General features: G+C 44.1%; 1 protein-coding gene across 4 annotated transcripts in view; it reads left to right on the forward strand.

Annotated features, from left to right (window-relative positions):
- LOC310867363 (1-phosphatidylinositol 4,5-bisphosphate phosphodiesterase delta-4-like) overlaps positions 1 to 22,508 on the forward strand; it is a 39,626-nt gene that overhangs the window by 11,481 nt on the left and 5,637 nt on the right. For 3 of the 4 annotated variants that reach the window (XM_083777365.1, XM_083777368.1, XM_083777366.1), the window contains 9 exons: positions 571 to 802; positions 2,807 to 3,008; positions 4,636 to 4,780; positions 5,921 to 6,073; positions 9,010 to 9,168; positions 10,439 to 10,595; positions 16,998 to 17,114; positions 17,628 to 17,806; positions 18,427 to 18,559. In XM_083777365.1, the coding sequence (XP_083633491.1) occupies positions 571 to 802; positions 2,807 to 3,008; positions 4,636 to 4,780; positions 5,921 to 6,073; positions 9,010 to 9,168; positions 10,439 to 10,595; positions 16,998 to 17,114; positions 17,628 to 17,806; positions 18,427 to 18,559 (1,477 nt within the window). The remainder of the gene's footprint in view (positions 1 to 570; positions 803 to 2,806; positions 3,009 to 4,635; positions 4,781 to 5,920; positions 6,074 to 9,009; positions 9,169 to 10,438; positions 10,596 to 16,997; positions 17,115 to 17,627; positions 17,807 to 18,426; positions 18,560 to 22,508) is intronic. The other variant, XM_083777367.1, reaches the window with a different exon arrangement.

The following is a 22,508-nucleotide window of genomic DNA, read 5'->3' on the forward strand; positions in this document are numbered from 1 at the left end:
ATCTTTTCGGTACCTCAAATGTGTTTCCAGATGACAGTCCATTAATAATGTCTTATCCATGAATGGTAAATGGTGCATTTATATAGTGCCTTTGTCCAAAGTGATTTACAATGTGGATTACATTCAGACAAAACGGCTGCCTGTTCTTTTCACAATATTTTAACTTGACGAAACAAATCTAAATTAAACTGAAATAGACAACATGAAGTCAAAACAAAATAAAAATCACAACCGTGTGAAGTAAGTGGTGCAACTCTGTGTTTGCGTCCCCGTGGACACAAAGCTCCTTAATGAAGTGGTTGCACCACTTAAAAATGTAAATTAATAAAAATGGTCCTGTTAAAACTGAGAATGCATTTGTGTCATTTTAGATGTTTGCGTTGATTATTCAAAAATAGCAGATGTACAAGCTCACACACAGCACTGTGAGCTTGCAGAGCTTGCACATCTGCTATTTTTTAACATTTTCTAAAAAAAATTGAAAGTGTGAGAACCACTGATTTAGAAGGCATTTGTAGAATCGGCCTCATGGTCTTCGTGATGGTTAATTATTGACCAATTGATCCACAGATGGCCGACAAGTCAGACAGCGACTCCCTGGAGATGGAGGAGTTTGTGCAGTTCTACAGGATGCTGACACAGAGGGACGAGGTGTGGAAGGTGTTCCAGGATTTCTCTGCAGACGGAGAGAGGCTGACACTGGATGAGCTGCAGTCCTTCCTCACCCAGGAGCAGAAGGAAGGGGAGCGCAGCACAGAGTATGCCCAGGAGCTCATTGACCGCTACGAACCGTCTGATATAGGTATAGAGGCCTACACGTCAAGGTTGTTAATAATAGTTGTGAAATGTTAACACATTTTCACAGTTTGTTTAAATTAAAATGCCATAACTAACTTTTTGTATTGTACTTTTGGTTATTTTGTTAGTTCTGGTTAAATATAAAAGAACCCTGGTAAAGGTACACCTCGTGGCTTGTCTCCATACTGGAGGTCTGGCATGTTGATCATGACCCACAGTATACTGTACCTGACATGTTGATTTTCAAAAGGTGGCTTGTTTGATTTTTGAGTATGCCACTGGATTCCATTCATTTCAGTACGATAGAAAGATCTAGAGACTTGAAACTTGCTTGAGATTGCTAATTCAACATGCAAAACTGGCACAGGCTTGTCCATGACTTATTAATGCAATGAATATTTAACCAACATTCGCTCAATTATTCTGGAAAGTTCAGGGATCTTTTAATGACTTTGTAGAAGATTTAAACAAACGCCAAAAATAAAATAAAGCCATGTTTATTTATGACATATGGCCAAAGATGATCATTAGATATTTATATAATACACATTCTAATAATTATAATACTAGCCTACCGTGATGTAATGGAATCTATGTTAATTGTCAGAGCTGAACTATTGAGCAGAACTATTGATCCACAAAACTCAACTGTCTCTGAACCAGTTAGTATTCTTTGTAACCTGAATGTGTCGAAACCTCATAATGTCCAAAATTACAAGCTCGAAATGCGGTGCGAAGCGACACACTTTGAGCTTGTGGATCTGTTACTTTAGATACGTGTGTGACGCTGTAGTATGTCGGGTTTTCAACAGGTGGTCCGTGGACCACTGGTGGTCCGTGAAGGTGTTGCATGTGGTCCCTGACCATGCATTTAGTAATGTAGGAAAGTGAAGATTCATATTTGAATTTATTGTATTGACCACAAGTTGAGAAACAATGCAGTAAATTATCTGGTGACAAATTATGTCGATGTCGTCAGTTACTGGGAAGTCTGATGTCAAGAAGTTCCACAGAAAAGTGAGTTAGAATCTCAAGGGAAACCATACCGGTTTGCCTGGTTGAGTCACCATTATAAAGAAATGTGCCCATAATCAACCGCAAGTGTCTGCTTACTCATAGAGTAAGTTACAATGAACAGCAACATGAGTTTAATATGGAAGGTTAATTTCTTTCCCCCACACCACGACGGTATCCCCCCTCCCAACACAACAATGGTCCCCAGGTTAATTCTCAGTCAGGGTGGTGGTCCCCAGGTTAATTCTCAGTCAGGGACCAGGGTGGTGGTCCCCAGGTTAATTCTCAGTCAGGGTGGTGGTCCCCAGGTTAATTCTCAGTCAGGGTGGTGGTCCCCAGGTTCATTCTCAGTCAGGGACCAGGGTGGAGATAGGTCGGAGAAACGGGTAAAACAATAGGTACAAGGCTGGGACAACACAGATACAATATTAACAATGGAAAAAAGACAACCACAAGATTTGTGCAACATTTCATGGCTCATGGCATTGAAGCTCTAAAATGCGCTGGACTTCAACACAATCCCAACTGGACAGTAGGACAAAGACGTTTTAATGAAAAACAGTGGATTAAGAACCTCAACACGGATTTCCCTGGAGGCTTAAACATGCCTAAAATCAGATCTTGAACACAACAAAACCTAAACGCAGGATTAAACTGGAGAAATCTAAAAATGATTGGATCAGACTTCCTCCAGATACATGGCGAATGCATTTATTCCTTGCATTGTGCCTAAACATGTTGCGACGTGCGGTCGCAACATGTTTAGACACAGTGCACTGAAGTTTTTTAATTCCCCCCCCACAAAAAGCTAAAACATGGAGATAAGAGGTCTCTCTCTCTCGCCTGCAGCCAAACAGCAGGGGGCCATGTCTCTGGACGGCTTCTCTCATGTCTCTCATGTCTCTCATGTCTCTCAGCCAAACAGCAGGGGGCCATGTCTCTGGACGGCTTCTCTCATGTCTCTCATGTCTCTCATGTCTCTCATGTCTCTCAGCCAAACAGCAGGGGGCCATGTCTCTGGACGGCTTCCAGATGTACCTGTGCTCCAAGGACGGTTCCATCTTTCGACCCGGCTGTCGGGAGCGCCAGCAGGACCTGACCCAGCCGCTGAGCCACTACTTCATCTCCTCCTCCCACAACACCTACCTGATGGACGACCAGCTCCGAGGGCAGAGCAGCCTGGAGGCCTACATCCAGTTAGTTGGTTCCCAAACTTTTCAGGTCGAGATCCAAAAGAGAGATTAAACGTTTGACCTGGGACCCAAACGAATTCACCTCAAAACAAAGACGCACTGGGCGTACATCCGGCGTAACTGCTAAAGACTGGTATTCCTAAACATAACCTAAGTAAGCTATGCTTAAACAATGAAACGTAACCTACGTAATAAGGTTACGTTAACCTTAACCTCAGAAAACCGGTGCCAAAAGCTAACCCTATTCCTAAATTTATCCCCAGTAAAAGTATGCCTAACCCTAAACCCTAAACTAAATCATGAACGCAGCGTGCAATTTACGTGAAATCTTTCACAGACCTAGCTACTAGGCTGAGGAATATATCCCAACCTTTTCACATTGGCCTATTATAGCACCACCAGGAGGCCACAACCTGAACTGCCCTGGTGGAGACCTGTGCCCCGAGGGGCACTTTATCTAGTTATTGTTTTATTTATGGAATTTTTAGATTTGTTTGGGGACAGACAACACAATTTTACATTTTGTTTAAAAAATAAAGAAATTATATATATTTTAAATAGATTTATTTTGTACTCTAATCGTGAGTGACCCATAGAAATTGGTCCGTGACCCACAAATATGTCCCCACCCATTGTTTGGGAATCAGTGCAGGGAAGCAGGGGTTCTCAAAGTGGGGTCCGGGGACGCCCCCCAGGGGTCCTTCCAGGGGGTCCCCCCAGCTAAATGAGTTAATATATATAATATATATATTATATATAATATATAATATAGCATCAATCGGTTTAACCACTTTATTTGAAAATAGCAGATCTACATGCTCACAACACGTCAATGTGACACACTTTCTCCCTTTAGTCATTATGCCAATTATTACTGCTCGACACTCGACGGATTGTGTGGCCTTGCTCATTCCCTGATGGACTGATCGAGGGTAGCCACTGGGACCTAAGTCGGGATTTGATCAACCCAGGCTGGGTCGCCTGAGTGAGGGGTATGATGTTGGTAGACCCGAAACCCCGTTGACCTCAGGATACATCACTGCGGATACGTCCCAGGTGCATCCACGTGATGTTTTCTTTGTTATGGAAAACATTATTTTAACAACAGAAATCTTGTATCGTGGTCCCTAGCACAAAATACATTCATTTGGGGAATGGAGGGTCCTTGATTTGAAAACCACTTAAACCACTAAAAGGGATTCACCTTTTCACATGTTGCATGGCAGCTGTGATGGCATGCACAATAACAGGTAAATAGATGCAGTTTGTTTAGCCATTGCCCTGTTCGTTCTCTATACCAGCATAACGTTTTTCCTGTGGCAACCCCAAATTTCAAACATTAAAGAAAGCTAAATTATCCCATAATAATAAATAGATAATAGATCTGCTATTTTCTCTATTGTGTATATATATTTAAAAAAACAGAGGTATTTGGTCGAACTTATCATGAAATTAGATTTTGTCTATTTCACACATCCCCTCCTTAGCTCACGTCGTGAGCTGGTAGATCGGCTATTTTCAACATGTGTGTAAAACCAGTGCAAATACGACGCCAACGTGCATTTCAGTCAACAAAATCAACTGTAGATTTAGTCGACTAAAAGCGTATGATGTCTGTGTGTGTTGCCAGGGCTCTGAAACGGGGCTGTCGCTGTGTGGAGGTGGACTGCTGGGACGGTGCTGACGGCGAGCCCGTGGTCTATCACGGTCACACGCTCACCTCCAAGATCCTCTTCAAGGACGTGGTCGCCGCCGTCGGGGAGTACGCCTTCAAGGTGCGAGCACGGCTGTTGAAGATTGATCGTTAACGGTTATTTTTTAGCAGTGGCGGAAAAAGTACTCACACTCAATATTAAAAAAATAGCGGAAATAGATGACCTACAAGCTGAGCTTAGTAGATTCACTATTTTTGCTGTTTTTCCAACCGATTGCTTGTTTGTTTGTTTGTGCGTCTGTGGTTTGCGTCTGTGCGTCTTTTTCCTTAGTTTTACTATAATAACCATGGTCTGTGTGTGTGTACGTATGTGTGTCTGTGTGTCATGACAGACATCTATGGTAGGGGGGCTGAGGGAAGGACAAACTAAATACACAAGGAGTGTGTGTGAGACACGCACGCACACACACACACACACACACACACACACACACACACACACACACACACACACACACACACACACACACACACGCACACACACACACTGGGTCTGTTCTATTGTGTCCTGCTGTATAAGACAGGAAAACCTCACATTATCTTATCACTTTGTTATGGTACCTCCCTTGTTTCATTCACACTCTCTTTCCTTCTCTTGTATTGTGTGTGTGTGTGTGTGTGTGTGTGTGTGTGTGTGTGTGTGTGTGTGTGTGTGCTACTTTCTCTGTCTCTCGTCTCGTCTAATTTCGTCCGACCTATGAGTGACTGACTCGTAAACGATGCAGAGACACAGAGACACCTCCCTGACAATATCGCAGAGCCAGTTTGTTTATTCTTGGACCACAATTCTTATATGACACGATTTTAAGATGACCCAATGTTATTCTCCATAGAGAAATTACTTCCGCAAACCAGTGGATGAGCGAGTGACGTCAGGACTTTAGCACTCTATAGAGAGAGAAAGAGTGAGACAATTCTATTCTAAAGATAGAGCCTTCAAAATCCAATATAATAATAATAATAATAAAACTTTATTTGTATAGCACCTTTCATGACATGAAATGCAGCTCAACGTGCTTTACAGAACAATGGAGAATAAAAGAAAAGCAAGGCAACGACATTAAAAAACAAGCAGTAATGCAGTACAGTGAGGACATGAAAAATAAAAAATACAAGATCAATTAAAGGCAATGTTGTAGAAGTGGGTCTTGAGCTGAGCTTTAAAAATGTACTCTCTTGGCTTTCCTTTCTGTCCTGTCAGGCATCAGACCTTCCTGTCATTCTGTCCCTGGAAAACCACTGCAGTGTGGAGCAACAGACTGTCATGGCCCGACATTTGGACCAAATCCTGGGCGACACTCTTCTGAGGAGCCCGCTGGGCGAGCAGGACCCCCAACAGCTACCCTCTCCACAGGTTGAACTCCAGCTTATTATGGGATTTTTTTTAGATGAGCAGAAACCTTTTATCTCCATTCTAACTTTTTGTGTTGTTTTTAAGTGGTGCAAACCACTTCTACATCCAGCTTACAATATCCGTGTGCCTGTTTGTGTGTGTGTGTACCCCTGTAAGAGCATGAGTGGTGTGCCCATGCGTCAAATTGAGAAGTATGTGACATGGCTGCCACCTGCTGGACGCAAACGATACAGAGAATGCCATGGAAGAGGGAAACAAAATCATAAACACACACACACACACACACACACACACACACACACACACACCTCCAGACGAGAGGCCCCCTTCCCTGTGATACAAATTGGAACGATACAGAGAACCAATAGACGGGAGTTGCACCACTTGGTTCACACTGGTGTGATTTTTATTAAACAAATCAATGCCCTGCTTGATCATATGCTTGATTTACCCCCATCACACAAAAGTATCAAAAGTAGAAGATCTGCAAGCTCGAAACGTTGCAGCAAGCGCCACGCTTTGAGCTTGTAGTCTGTAGATTGCTTACTTTTAGATTTTTAATTTGAATCCTGAAAATGAACAGTTCTAGACACGAGGTGTCCACCCGACAGAGACGATTTGTTAAATGTTCACTTCTTAAAACTCTTGATACATACATGTTCTACATACATGTTACATACATACATGTTTTACCGTGTATTTTGTTTTCCTGAAAGTGCCTCTTTTTTTATCTATTCTTCATTTCCATTGGCTGCATTCATTAGAGATTTTCATTTGAATCCATAAAACTATTCACATGTCCTTCAGAAGTGATACAGAAGTGGGGGGGGGGGTCGCTGTTTCATTAATTTATTTAAAATACGACTGAAAGAGCTTTAACATTGCTTGAAATTAACCTTTGCTCAGTGGATTTCAGGTAGTTCCTCTGCTCAGTGCAATCAAGGACTTTGAGAATCATTAATAATTTAAAGGCATTCTAAAAAACGTTATGGTTTGTCTATGCCTTGTTATTCGTCTGACACTGATGCAAAGAGCAGTATACGTATAACTTACATCAGCTTTTCTCCAGTCAGAGGCTCAGAGCACTTAACAACAATCAATGTTTATGGTAATGAATGGCACGCCAGCTCTGTGAGTAGCAATGGAAGGTAATCACAGTACTTTGCTGCGTGTGATTATATGGAAGTGGGGCAACTAAATGCTTACCTTGTAGGATATGGTCTTAATTCTGAGGTCATGCACTATCCCATATAGTGGGGTTCCGTCTCCATGTTAAATTTAGTTGTCATTTACAACTCATGTAAAAGTTTCACTTTCAGTACTAATTTGAAGGTGAGGGTCTATAGAACCATTTTGGTTCGAGTGGCAATCAACAAAATAAAATAATTGGCCTATAGGGGGCGTAGTCAGGTGCCAACCCCCATCAGCCCTACCAAAATATGTAAACTGTTGTAACTTTTGATTAAATTATCCAATCTGAACATATGATATATGTATGGATTCACAATCAGCAGTAGCATTTGGTACTTAAACCTTATTACACATATAATATTTGTTTCCACCCAGTATTGGTGTAAATCCACAAAAATAGTAGGAAAAACGAGCTAAAAACTAGTAGTGGGGTCCATAGACAGACCGTCATTTACAACTCAACAAAAGCTTAACTTTCACTTCTAATTTGTAGATAATGACCTATAGAGCAATTTTAGTTCGAGTGGCAAGTCTACAAATTAAAAGATATAAATATTTTGCCAAACTTCCAAAATGGCCAAAATCTGAATTATGTTTATTTGAAAAATGTCTTAATTTTCTTATATTGCTGTTTTTTCTTTGTTTTTCTTGCTATATCAAGTTACTCCTGTGTGAGGAATGAACTGGATTTCAAACATTAATGTTTTGAATAATCTGATATAGAAACAAAATAAAGATGGCTGCCAATGTACATTGAATTACTACATTACGCCTAACTTCTATCCTGTTGAACCTAGAATGGTGATGTTGGTGCCTTTACCTATGTTATCATGAATGACTAATTGTATAAAAACAAAATACATATAATAGGACAATATATAATATTTCACACAAATGAGACAATGCAGTACATATGTGGGGAACTAAAGTTAGATATTGGAATATAATACACCACTCCTGTGTTATATTTGTTTATTTTATTTTATTAGTTATACTATGTACTGCCACTATAGGGGGCAGAGTAGCAGGTGTGTCTTAATTGTTCAGACTTGGTAGCTTGTTAGTTATAAGACTAAGCATACTGCAGAAGAGCATGAGCTGCACTGATTGCTCTCTTGTGGTATTGATATTTTGAAGGTAAGCAAAAAAGTTAAACACGTCATGAAGGATCCTAAAGTGTTTTTTTATGAATGAATATTTTATTTTGGTGATTGCCACTCGAACCAAAATGGTTCTATAGACACTCACCTTCAAATTAGTACTGAAAGTGAAACTTTTACATGAGTTGTAAATGACAACTAAATTTAACATGGAGACGGAACCCCACTACATAATGCAATGTCACATTTTAGTGCTTCGTGTAGAGAGACATCATGTTAGACCAGGAAACTGACAATGTCGTGCCCTTGTCCTATTGAGGAGTTTCTCGTTTAAATGTCATAGAAACTCTACACAATTAACATATTTTTAGGCTAACGTGCCATTTTCAGGTTTCACACTGTTTTCACAGAATCAAAGCTAGGTTTTATGGGCATGATTCACCAGGATCTTGGATGGCTTGATTCTACGCTTAAGATAATTTATATAAATATTTTTGTAAATCTCTATTGGAAAAATGAATGGTCGATTTTCAGTGGAACCAAAAAGCCACGGGGGGAAGGGGGGGGGGGATGGTGTCTTAGTTTGCATAGCAGCACTTTCTGGCCTCTGCTCTGAATGCCTCTTTTGTGGGTTCTCATTTGCAGGAACTCCGGGGGAAGATTCTGCTGAAAGCTAAGAAGATTGGTGGTCTGGAGTCCTGTCTGGATGAGTCCCTTACAGATGAAGTTAGCGACGACGACGACGCTGAGAGCCCCACTGAGGAACACCCGCCCGCCGAGTGTCGGAACGTCACCGAGCAGCAGGTGGAATGAAAGCATCTTAAGTTAAATTCGTTTTTGTGCATAGTTCCCATAACACGATGGGAACTATGCACAAAAAGCTAATTTCACCCACCTTTTTACTTGTAAAACTGTGATCTGACAATAAAGATGTTTCTGATTCTGATTCTGTGGTGTTAACATGGTGTGTCCATGGTGACCCTTTTTTCTACAGGTTGATCAGAATCAGAATCAATCTTTATTGTCACATCAGATCGCATTACAAGTAACGTGTGCGACATTCTTGGTTGTGCAGGCTCTAGAAGTTAGAGAGAGAAAAACATAAAGTGCGTAGTACATGACTTAGTACGTGACTTTCGCCACTTCAAAACTATTGTTTGGGCAGTGGTGTAACTTCCAGTACATTTACTTAAGTACTGTACTTATGTATTTGTACGTAGTTGCTAGCATGGATGATGCCCAAACACATGAGCAAAGCATCAGAATGAGTATAGTTAACAAATAGATTAATCTATTAGTTACATCTTTGTTTATATATGATAAAAACATAGCACAACCCTTTACAATAGTGTTTACAAATGGGATTAAGTAATGCTCAACTATTATTGATTAATACTGTAATACTGAAATACTGTAGCTTCCACTTCACAATAAGGACTAACCGGAATAGCTAATTAGCTTTTGTGATAGCAGAGAGGGAGGACAGATGGGAAACAGGACAAGTAGGAGTATATACACAAACCTGCAGCAAGAGATAGTGAGGACAGTCTGGTAAAGAAGACAGGATGTTATGTGACAGTGGGGGGAAAAAACAGAGAAGGGAGGAAAATCTAAAAGTAAGCAAAAAAGGAAAGTATTTTAGCCTGGGCAAAAAACTATATATATTTTAATTACAGAACCTTTGTAAAACATTACTTTTATGGGAACATTCTCCAGGAAATGGACACAATGACATGGACGCAATGACCTGGCTTCAAGTTCCCCTTCCTCTCTTCCTTCAGAGTGAACTGTAATGAATTCACCTGGGAGTTCACCACTCTCACGTTAATGTTCTGTCTTGAATGCTGCTCCATAGATGCAAACTTAGGATACTTGTAGACAAATTTCCATTGTCTCTCAATCCCTTGTTTCTTCTAATTTAGATTTGTGAGCATTGTGTTTTGTTTCAAACGGTTAGATTTGTGAGCATTGTGTTTTGTTTGTTTTTCAAACGGTTTCTCTTCAATAAGGTGGGAAACGGCAGGACGTCTACAAGAGCTTTATCTGTGTATCTATGTTGCTGATTTCTCCTCAGAAGACCAAGTCTACGTTATCCAGAGAGCTGTCAGACCTGGTGGTTTACTGCAAGAGCGTCCACTTCCATGGTTTTGAGTACGCCCGATTGCACAACAAATGCTACGAGATGTCGTCTTTATCCGAGTCTAAGGCCAGGAAGCTCATCAAGGATGCAGGTGAATCTTAAACAGCACTACACTACACCTGAGAGGTCTGTTGGTTACTACTGCACTGTGTCAGTTGCACTTGCACTTGCACTTGCACTTGCAGTCAGAACTGCAGCATCACTCCCAATCTTCCGCCGTAGTCTGAAAACCCACCTTTTTAGACTCCATCATGGCCCATAGCACTTACCCCACCCCCTTAGATAGCATTTCTGTAGACTTAGATAGCATCTGATACAGACTTATAGCATGTTATGTAGACGGCACTATAATTGCATTGTATATAGTCATAGCACGCCATAGTACATATGTATAGCATAGTAGTATATATATATATATATATAGTTTATATGTATAGTCTCATAATATAGATATTCCACTGTTACTTTCTTAGCTTACGCATGTTTTATGATAAATGCTTTTGTGATGTATTTCCCATGCTTTTGTTCTTGATTATTGTAAATCGCTCTGGATTAAGAGCGTCTGCTAAATGCCTAAATTGTAAAAGTACAATTTTGAGGTATTTGTACTTTATTTTATTCCAATTGCCAATACTTTTACTTCACTATATCTCAGAGACAAATATTCTACTTTTACTCCACTACAATTAGGCTATATGAAAACTTTAGTTACTGTAGGTGGCGACGAACTTATTAAGCCACCGAGAGGCTAAAAGCGGGGAAATGTACTGCCAGACGCGCTGCATGCCAAGGACTCACTTCTCCAGTGTGCTCCGTTTTTATTCATTTATTAAAGTTATATTAAAACATCGTAACAAAGTGCGTTGTGCAGAATCTTATACAGATAGCAGCATGGCGTTTGCGTTTGTAAAGCGGTCAGCAAAGTTGGACTTCCCCGTCGTTCACCCCCTCTCCTTCCATTCATGAAATGACACCAGTGAACAGCTGACTTTACTACCTGTCTGACACCACCCAACACCACGTGACCATAGTAACCATAGCAACCCATCAAGCTGTCTAACCTGTCCCCAACATTCCGGCCCCTAATTATTACACATAAATACACAGTAATAATTATCAAGGCATTAATTCATATAGAAAAACACATTACATTCTTTCTCCAACCGTTTGTCCTTTTTGCGATTGAGTTCCTAGTTCAGTAGACCATTGCAGGTCTTGAATCGAGCAACACGCAAAAACACGAATAATCCGAAGTCATGAAAAAGTCAAAGTATTCCAATGTCAAGAAAAAGTCACTTGTAATCCAAATCCATGGAAAGAAGCGACGCCCTCACAACTCCTGAAGAGGGCAGATCTGCAGAGAAGCTGGTCCGGGTCTTAATCCGAACCTGTCACACAAGTCCATTCCTGTCTGGCATGAGTTAAGTTAGGAAGTTCTGCTTGATCTTCGTCCATTTCTGTCGTTCCTGCGCTTTCCACTTCACCGGCTCTATGTCCTTTACGGTGCTCTCCTGGGCAGACTTTTGATCGTCGAGTGGCTTCTGTAACTGCTTATTATGCAGTTCTCCAGTGTGAGAGTTTTGTTTCTCAGAGAGTTCCTTCTCCACAGCTTTCTCCAGTCCGCCTTGTGAATGCTCATGAATCTGAAGAATCTTGAGATTCATCTCCAGAAGCTGCTTACTGCTCAACACCTCGGCCAGTTCAGCAGAGAGTGTCTCCAACTCAGTCTGCTTTATGTACAGTCTCTCCGAGGGTTTCTGGTTTGTGTCTTCCACATGTGCCTGGAGTCCTAGATCTCTCTCTTTCAGGATGCTCAGCAACTCTGCTCTATGTGTTTCTTTGGGGTCCCCCATAGTAGTAAGGTGCTGCTGGGTTAGGGCATCCAGCTGCGGCTGTCGAGCTTCCTCAAATGCAGGCGTTTGCTCCATGGTCTTCAGTAATGATCCAACCAGCTCCACTGTCTTGTTAGCAATTTCCAGAAATTCCAGCAGTTCATCCTGGTTGTTTTCAGGGAATTCTGACTTAAATTGCTGGTTCCAGAGTTCATCAAGAGTGACAGCAGAGATTCTGTTAATGCTGATGGCAGGTTGGGTCATAGGTTCATCACTGCCATCTCCTCCAAGTGATCCATTTACAGTCCATCCGAGCATAGTCTTTACTGCATATGGTCCTCCATTCACACCTCGGATGACTTCCAGTGGTTCCAAGACTCTGGGAACATTCAAGCCAATCAGCATCTCCACGTCTGCATTTATCTGTGGCAGATAGACGTGCTTCAGGTGAGGCCATTTTTCCAAATCTTGCTGCCGTGGGACGTTACTTCTATTAACAGGCATTTGGTGTTGTGCAAAGGTTTGAGGCATTTCGCAGTAACAGTCACTGTCCAATCCAGCGACTTCCAAGTCAGATGCAATGCAACTGTCAACCACCCTTTCTTGGCCCATGGTGCGTAAAATAATCCTTGTTTTCCTCCCTGAGAGTCCCAGTTTATCCATCAGACCCATTGTGCAGAAGGACGCTGTACTCCCTGGGTCTAGAAAGGCATACGTTTCCACTGACCTTTGACCTCCCTTTTCCTTCACCTTAACTGGTACGATGGCAAGCTTACAATTTCTATCACCGGCCCCAGTAAGACCACCGGTATGGACTTCAACCACTGCTCTGTCTGAGTCATTCCTGACCTCCTCTGCATCTCCATTCTCAGGGTGGATGTGGAGTAAGGTGGGGTGCCGTGCACCACATGTCTTGCAAGACAGACGTTTCGTACACAGTCTGCTGATGTGCCCTGCAGCACACAAGCAACCAAAGCAGACTCCATTCTTCTTCAGGAACTCCATCTTCTCACTGTGAGCTCTCCCCTCCAATAAAATGCATGACTCCAGTGCATGTGCACTATTCTTGCAGAAAAGACAAGTCTTCTCGGGTCCATCTTTGGCTTCGTGTTTCAAATGAATGTCTCTTTCAACAGTAGATAATGTTGTGGCAAAACTGCTCCCTCTTGCCTGGAAATGGGGCACAGGTTTAGCCCTGCCAGTTTCCTTGAAAGCCCCCATCATTGGAGCATCTTGTATGTCTCCGAATACAGGGTCTGTAGCGATTCTCGCCTGTCGCTCAGTAAAAGTTACAATATCAGCAAACAAAGCTCGTTTGTGATGCCTTTCCTGGATGTTACATGCTTCTGTTCTCCACTTGTCTCTTAACTCGTAGGGCAGCTTCTTAATCACAGAGAGCATGTTTGCAGATGTATTCAAGTCACATAGGCTGCACACATTTTTCATGGCAATGCAACAGCCTCGCAAGAATAGGCTGTATGCTTGTAGGGCTTTACCATCCTCAGACTTAATTGCTGGCCATGAGAAGATTCTATCCATGTAAGCAGATGCTATGACGTGTTCATTTCCAAAATGTTCTTGGAGCAAAGCCTTTGCTGTAGCGTATCCAGTGCCATCAGTCATGTGTTGACAACTTCTGACTAGCTGTTGAGGCTGCCCCCTAGTGAATTGCTCTAGATAGTGCAAGAGATCGACAGCGTTGTCAGTCCTCCTTTCTATGGTCTGTTCAAATGACTGTATAAAACCATGGTACTGCAGAGGATCGCCATCAAACAGTTGGATCTCTCTTTTAGGTAGTGAAGCAATGCATTGCTGATGCACCAACATTGAAGTTATCTCATTTTGGTTTTGCATTATGGCCGTCATGTTGTTCTGTTCACTGGTGGTGTTCCTAGAAGTATGTATGTCTCTAGCCTCTGGGGCCATGCTCCGTGCCTGTGCGGGCGCTGAGGGCCTCTGTAGATGTTTGACTCCATCATGTTGTCTTTCCTGTGGCCTTGTGTCCCCTCCAACAACTGTAGGTTGTCCTCTTCCTATCCCATCCTTGTGTGATAATGCCTCTGTATTAATATTGAGGCCACTTTCGAAGTAGGATTCCATTCCGTCCAATTTCTGAGAAGCAGCACTTCCTACTCCAGACCCAGAGGTTCTCAAAACATTTAATTTTGCAGCTGATTCGGCTATGTCTGCTTCAAGCTGAAATTGTTCCTTTCGTTTTCTTAGTTGAGCTTCCTGTTCTTCAAGAGCATGTTTTTGTGCAAGCAACCTTTGCCGAGCCACTAAACCCGCCATTTCAGCCTCAACCATGACACATTGTGATGCAGTGGAGGACACCTTTGAACCGTGACTCTCGCTGTTTGCGTTTGATATGCTGTCCCATGGCCTAACATCCTCCTGAGCATCATGAACATGATTTGACTGGGGCAAAGTCACGTCCACATTTTCCACGTATCCATGATCTCCATTTTCCTCCTCAGCAGCCTCATGCTGCATAGGCCTTTCAATAGGCCTGCACTGAGCCTCTAGCTGAGGTTTATTTTGGGGTCCTATAATTTGTGAGAACCAGGCATAAACATCCTCAATGAGACCATCTTTATATTTGTTAACATTTGAGAACCATTCATTTTGTTTTCCTTGTTCATCGTGTGGAATAAGAGTTATTTGAGAAACATATAGTTCATTAGAAATGTGAGACAATTGCGTCAAAGCATCAAGTTGTTCTTTAACCAGTGAAACGTTTTTGGCATTTTTCATGAGCTCTTTGATGGAGGTCATCAGAGCCTTTATTTCATTCACTTTCCTTTTGTGTTCCTTTTGGATTGATTCGATTTTATTTGCAAGAGCCTTTCCAGAGAGATTCATTTTCCTTTTTTCCATGTCCTGTTTTCCAACATTTGATCCCACTTTCGTTACACTCATTTTGAATGTGCAAGCAAATTACACAATGAGAATCCAATGCAAAGCCAGCCACATGAAAACAGTCACAGCGATCGGCGATCGCTCAGAGAACAATGCACGTTAATTGTCACGCACACGATACAGTTTAGCCCGGCGGGCGCACAATTGCATCCACAGCGCATCACAAAGACAATGTCAGTTTCCAGTTTCCACTCAGCGGCATAACCCGCTCAAACTGATCCAAACGAACCAACTTTAGTTCAACAGCAGAACGCGACAGGGTTACATTACCGCTTGTCATTTGAAGTGCTCGGGTCCCGGTTGTGTGTGTCCGTGGCTGTGTTCATTCAGCTGTGTTCATTCAATTGTTTGCATGGCTCGTTTGCTCTGCGTCAACGTGTGACTTGTCGGGTCCTTCCATGACTCTAATCGTTCCATTTGTGTCACTATTTGCTGACAATGTAGGTGGCGACGAACTTATTAAGCCACCGAGAGGCTAAAAGCGGGGAAATGTACTGCCAGACGCGCTGCATGCCAAGGACTCACTTCTCCAGTGTGCTCCGTTTTTATTCATTTATTAAAGTTATATTAAAACATCGTAACAAAGTGCGTTGTGCAGAATCTTATACAGATAGCAGCATGGCGTTTGCGTTTGTAAAGCGGTCAGCAAAGTTGGACTTCCCCGTCGTTCACCCCCTCTCCTTCCATTCATGAAATGACACCAGTGAACAGCTGACTTTACTACCTGTCTGACACCACCCAACACCACGTGACCATAGTAACCATAGCAACCCATCAAGCTGTCTAACCTGTCCCCAACAGTTACTATTACAAAACATACATTAACCACTTCAGCCCTCTATACATTTCAGCCATTTGAAAATAGCTGATCTACAAGCTCACAATGCGTCGCAATGCAACACATTGCTTTAGTTTTTTTTTAACCAAATGGACTCCCAGATTGTCATACAACAATTTCCATGCTGAATACATATCCTGTACTGTATATTACCTACTATAAGTGCAATAATTCATATATATGTATTTACCCATCTCCACATTGTCAGAATTACGACCGGATCCCGTGTAAATGTGGGTTCTTTATTATATATCTTTTTACATACAGTATAAAGTGTTTCCATTAACCCTTTTACTGCTGCCATTTATTGAGAAATTAGGACCTAATTCATGCCAGCATTTTTTTAATTTGAGCTCTTATTTTGAAAAGCCACATTTTGCCTCAACCGGAAGTGAGCTTATCCCTGCCAGCTTTACGTTGCCAAGACAACCTTTGTTTACATAATCGAATCAATGCCGGTACATATAGCACTGCACAACGTCGGCTCTGTGCCGTCAAAGAAACGCTGGTTTGACCAAAAATGCCATCTGGGACAAGGAATAGGAGATACAGGCGATTGAAAGAAACGGATAGAATGGATTCTTATGGCGACCGCGATCTAATCTGAACGATCCAGTGCAGTGCTAACAACATTGCTAGCTAACCGGCTAACGTGAGTAGCATTATGGCTCGATCGATCATATGCACTATAAAAGTATAATTGCCGAAGGGCTACGGCAATGGCAGCAAGGTGTATTATCAAATTGAGGCTTTGATTGCCGAAGGGCTTCGGCAATGGCAGGAAGACGGTTAAGCCTTGTCCGTCACCACCATGTTAACGTTTTTGACTGCAGTGAATGGTAAATGTTATCTGTAATAAGGAATAGGTGGGGGTGAGTGACTCAAACGTCTGTTGCTGTAACAGGGACTGACTTTGTGCGACACAACTCGAGGCAGCTGAGCAGGATCTACCCCAGCGGGATGAGGACTGACTCCTCTAACTACAACCCCCATGATCTGTGGAATGTGGGCTGTCAGATAGGTATGGAGAAAGACCTCTGTCACACTAACATCATCCACCATTACTGAGCATTCATAGCAGCAGGTCAGCTTCTAATGTTATGTATGGCGGTTGGTTGCAACAGGTTAATGCATGAGTTGCAATGTTTTAAGCATCTTAGTTGCCAATGCTGCTGTTTCCATTAATGATAAGTGAAGTCGCTTTTCAATTACAATGGTTTGAAGGCATTGTGAAGCCCCATGGAATGCAGGAAGTGACGTTTGGACAATAACATCGATATGATACTGTAATGTACTTGCATCATAACATACTTCGGGTACAGTATTGGCTATGTGGTACAAAGCCAAATCTAACAGAGTTACAACTCATGCTAATTTATTTGGTTTGGTTTAATTTCTCTTCTAAACAATAGTATTACTATAACAAACAACAAACCAACTGCTTTCTGTCTGTGTTTCTGAGTTTTGATTGTAACCCAATTCTTTGCACTGTCTGTTACTCATCCCTCCCTTCCTCCTCACTTCCTCTTCAAAGTGGCACTTAACTTCCAGACAGCCGGACTGGCCATGGATCTGAATGATGGGCTGTTCAGGCAGAACGGGGGCTGTGGCTACGTCCTCAAACCCCACTTCATGAGGAACAGCGGCACAACATTCAATCCCGAAAAACCGGAGGACTACGAGGGTTACACACCACTCCGCCTCTCCATCCAGGTTTAACCACATTCTAAGATAATGGCAGATAAGCCAACAACGTGTCATGTGCCAACATGTTGTGAGCTTGTAGGTTGGCTTTTTTCGGCAGAGATATTGAGTGTAGAGGGGAAAAAGGACGGGCCTAGTATAGGCCAATAGTCGACTCTGGTCAATGAAGTATAGGGTATAATTGGAAAAGAGGTTTTTTTGTGACGTGGGCATGTGTATGCAAGTTGATGAAAATGTAATCTTATCTGGGTGGAAGGAAAAATAATAATACATATTTTCTGGCAGAAACGAAAATGTACTAGGATTAAATGGTAAAACATATATTGCACACACATTCACACAGTTTGTAATGTCTCTATTGTACTTCCGTGCACAGTAGCCACGCATTCTATTCACAAGTTTTCATAAGCTTGTGTGTTTTTCAAATCCAAATGCTGTCCTTCATTTGTCTCATCTAAAAAAAAAAAACAAAAAAAAGATTTTGGTCAATCCAGGTTGTTGTGACTTCATTTCACTGTGAAATGATTTCACTATGTCTGTGGATTTGGATCTCAAACCTTTGTGTGTGTGTGTGTGTGTGTGTGTGTGTGTGTGTGTGTGTGTGTGTGTGTGTGTGTGTGTTATTTCAGGTGATCAGTGGACAGCAGCTTCCCAAGGTGAACCAAAAAGAGGGCTCTATAGTGGACCCACTGGTCAGAGTGGAGGTGTATGGAGTGCCACAGGATCAGGCCAAGGAAGAGACCAGTCACATTAATAACAATGGTGAGAGAATCGTCAAGTGGCCCGAGCAGTGAAATGAAACATTGACAGACAGCCCACTGAGCAATAGCCGGCAATTAGACATCCGTCTAAAACCGGGCTATAACTGGTTTAACAGTTTACGTTTGTTTAGCGGCTAGTCTCAGTTTAGACATCGATTAGCTGGCACAGACCGTCTATATATAGCAACTACGTTGTTTCAGCGTCTAATCTAAGCCTAGATCTCTAATATATAGCTGTTGAAACTACGTTGTTTCAACGTCTAATCTAAGCCTAGATCTCTAAAAAAAAAAGGCTGACGTCAATATCGCTAGTCCACGGGTTTGTGTACTTTTTACCTTATAATCCCCATAGGGGGATCTTAGATCTTAGAGCGAGTTACGCCAGGACTTCGGCGCTCTATTTAGATGTATTTTAAACGTCTAATAGCCTGGAGAAAAAAAAGCTCAGTGGGAGCGAGATCCAATCACCGACAGACTGCCTTAGGTCTTCTATCATGGAGCATCCCAAAGTTCTACCAAAGTTTAAACATTGCTTCAAAGAAAGGAAAACAATATATGTACTCTCAAACATTGAAATTATATGTAACAATGTAGTTATGTATTGTATTACTTTATAATACAATAATGCATAGCATATTGATCTGAAAAGTATTATGTGTAACTTCGGGTTACTTCAGTAACCTCAGTTGTATAAGTGACTCGAAGAAGAGAGTCATATGGGTCCGAGACACTTGGTGGCGCTGGAGCACAGAACAAAACATAAACTCACGAGCTAATTTATTGGTTCGTGGAGCTGTCACTCAGGGCGGCGCCCCCGGTCCCAACCCGCAGGTATAAAACCGGTGGGCGTGAACGCCGAGTCATTCCTATCAACCATTTTTCTGCCGCCTGCCAAAGCAGACGGGCAGTTCGATGACTCTCTTCTTCGAGTCACTTATACAACTGAGGTTACTGAAGTAACCCGAAGTTGTCTTAAGTGCCTCTCTCGAAGAGAGTCATATGGGTCATCATAAAACTCCCGTATGATCACCCCGGCTGACAGGACCGCTCCACGGTCCCCCTTTTCCCAGAGAGACGTCACCATCAGGTGAATGTACGTCCCTCCCGCAAGGGAGACTGAGAAGGCTAGCCGGGTCATATACCCGGTGGCCCAGAGTCCCTCTAACAGGTAAAAATCTAAAAAACACTGATAGAGAGGTGAGGGGACAAAAAATCCTGGGAAGCCAACAGTACCACTGTCCGCTGCCATCCAGGAAGTTTCCCCAACCCCACAGACGCAACCCCTCCAAGAGGGCGGGATCCCAGGAACCCGCACCAGGCTCTGCCTGGTGGTCAAAGGATCCCCAAGAGGAGCCGACAGCTATGCTGCCTTATGTGCTCCTCGCAGTCTGCAGAGTTCATGTCTTACCTGACTAATGTGCGGCAGCTCCCAGGACTGCATGGGCCAGGTTCACGGGAGCCACATCAAGATTGTAGTATGTGGCGAAAGTCGACGGAGTCGACCAACTCGCCGCCGCACACACATCCTGTATAGGAACGCCCTTCGCTAAGGCCCAGGATGCTGACATGCCCCTTGTGGAGTGAGCACGCAGTCCCTCGGGGAGATCCACTCCACCGGTAGCGTAAGCCAGTTGTATGGCCTCCACAATCCATTGTGAGAGCCGTACTTTCGTGACGGGTTTCCCCTTCCGCTGTGCCTGAGGGGCCCAAGCAACGAAAAGCTGATCCCCCTTCCTGAAGGGGGCTGTCCTGGCCTTGTACAGTTTCAGTGCCCTGACTGGACACAGGCGATGTAACCGCCCATCCTCCTCCGAGGCAAAGGGCGGTGGATGGAAAGCCACCAATTCCACTGGCTCACAGCCAGAAGGAAAATTCTTCGGCAGGAACGACAGGTTCGGCCTGACCGTAACCCTAGTGTCATCGCCACTGAATCTCATGCAGCTCACGTTAACCGAGAGCGCGTGAATGTCGCTCGACCTCTTAGCTGTCGTCAATGCGACCAGCAAAACGGTCTTTAGAGAGAGGAACTTCAGGTCCACCGTGTCCAACGGCTCAAAGGGTTCCTTTGTGAGCGCATCCAGTACAACCGTCAGATCCCAGGCTGGGACCAGGGACCTAGTAACTGGCCTGAGATGCATGACACCCTTCATGAACTGTCGGACCAATGGGAGCTCGCTCACCTGACCGTTGTTTATGCCCAAGTGGTAGGCGGAAATAGCCACCAGGTTGACCTTCACCGAGGACAAACCTAGACCTCTGTCCAGGAACTCCTGTAGATAGGACAAGATGAGAGCCACCGGAGCTTGGAACGGGAGGATCCTCTCTGGCCTATTCAAACACCAGCGCACAAACAGCTGCCATGCTGTATTGTAACGCCGTCTGGTAGACGCGGCCCTAGCACTCAGAATGGTCTCGATGACGTTCTGTGGCAAGCCGGTTATTCCAAGAGGGGCCCCCTCATGGGCCAGACCCATAGGTCCAGGTCCTGGGGGCGCGGGTGGAATATCTCACCGCCGGCCTGCGTGAGCAAGTCCCGCCTCAGGGGGAGTTGCCACGGTTCGCGGTAGAGGAGGGGGACAACGTCCTGCCTCCATGATCCCCAGGCCGGAGCCACCAGCAGTACTTGGACGTCCTCCAATCTCACTCTGGCCAACACATGCGGGATTAGCTTCAGTGGCGGAAACGCATAGAGCAGACCCTGTGGCCACTGGTGCGCCAGTGCATCCAGGCCCAGCGGTGGTTCGCCCCTCAGCGAGAAGAAGAGGGGACGTTTCGCGTCTTCTCTTGTGGCGAACAGATCCGCCTCCGGAAACCCGAAGTTGTGCCATATCTGGTTCGCCACCTGAGGGTGGAGAGACCAGTTGTCGTAGTGGAGTGGACCCCTCGAGAGGAGGTCCGCCGCTGAGTTCAGCAGGCCCGGTACATGACATGCTGTGAGGGAGAGGAGACGACTGTCGCACCACACCAGCAGCCTGTGTGCCAGTGTGCACAGACGTCTGGAGGTGAGACCTCCCTGTCTGTTGATGTAGGACATCGTCGTTGTGTTGTCCGTACGGACCAGGACGTGGTGTCCCTGAAGAAATGGTTCGAACTCCCTCAGAGCGAGGAAGACCTCCATCAATTCCAAGTAATTGATGTGGGCGGTCCTTCTCAGGTATGTGTCCCACAGACCCCTGGCTGACCTGCCCTCGTGTGTGGCACCCCATCCCGAGAGGCTGGCGTCCGTGGTGACGACCTTCCTGGATAGGGGAAGACCCAAGGGCACCCCTTCCATCAGTCTGTGTCTGTCTGACCACCACCTCAGCGCCAGTGTGCAAGCCGGAGATACTGTCACACAGCGGCTCACACACCTGGTGGGAATGTGCAGGGACCCGAGCCATCGCTGGAAGGGTCTCATGTGCAGTCTCCCCAGACGTACCAATGAGATGGCCGAAGCCATAATGCCTGCCATGCGTAGGCATGTGCGTAACTGGAGAGTGCGTCCCGGTGTGAACAGTGACACACACTTCAGTAGCTCGTTGAGCCTGTCTACCGACAGCCTCGCCGTATACGCAACTGAATCCAGCCTGATGCCTATGAAGTCTGTTGACTGCGTGGGCACCAGCATGCTCTTGGTGTAGTTCACAACGAACCCTAGGGAGGACACGTGGGTCAACACTCTGGTTGTGGCCCTCGTTACCTCTTCTCTCGAGCTGGCCATCAGGAGCCAGTCGTCGATATAGCTCGCCACCCGAATCCCCTGTTGACGCAGGGGAGCGAGGGCGGTTTCTGTGCAGCGCACAAACACCCTGGGGCTCAGGGACATCCCGAAGGGGAGGACCGTGTACTCGTACACTTTCTCCTGGAACCCGAACCGCAGGAACTTCCTGTGAGGTGGGTAGATGGGGATGTGGAAGTATGCGTCTTTTAAGTCTATGGACGTGAACCAGTCGCCTGGGCGTATGGTACGT

This window comes from Protomyctophum parallelum (assembly GCF_964188405.1).
Source record: "Protomyctophum parallelum genome assembly, chromosome: 11".
Classification (NCBI taxonomy): Eukaryota; Metazoa; Chordata; class Actinopteri; order Myctophiformes; family Myctophidae; genus Protomyctophum; species Protomyctophum parallelum.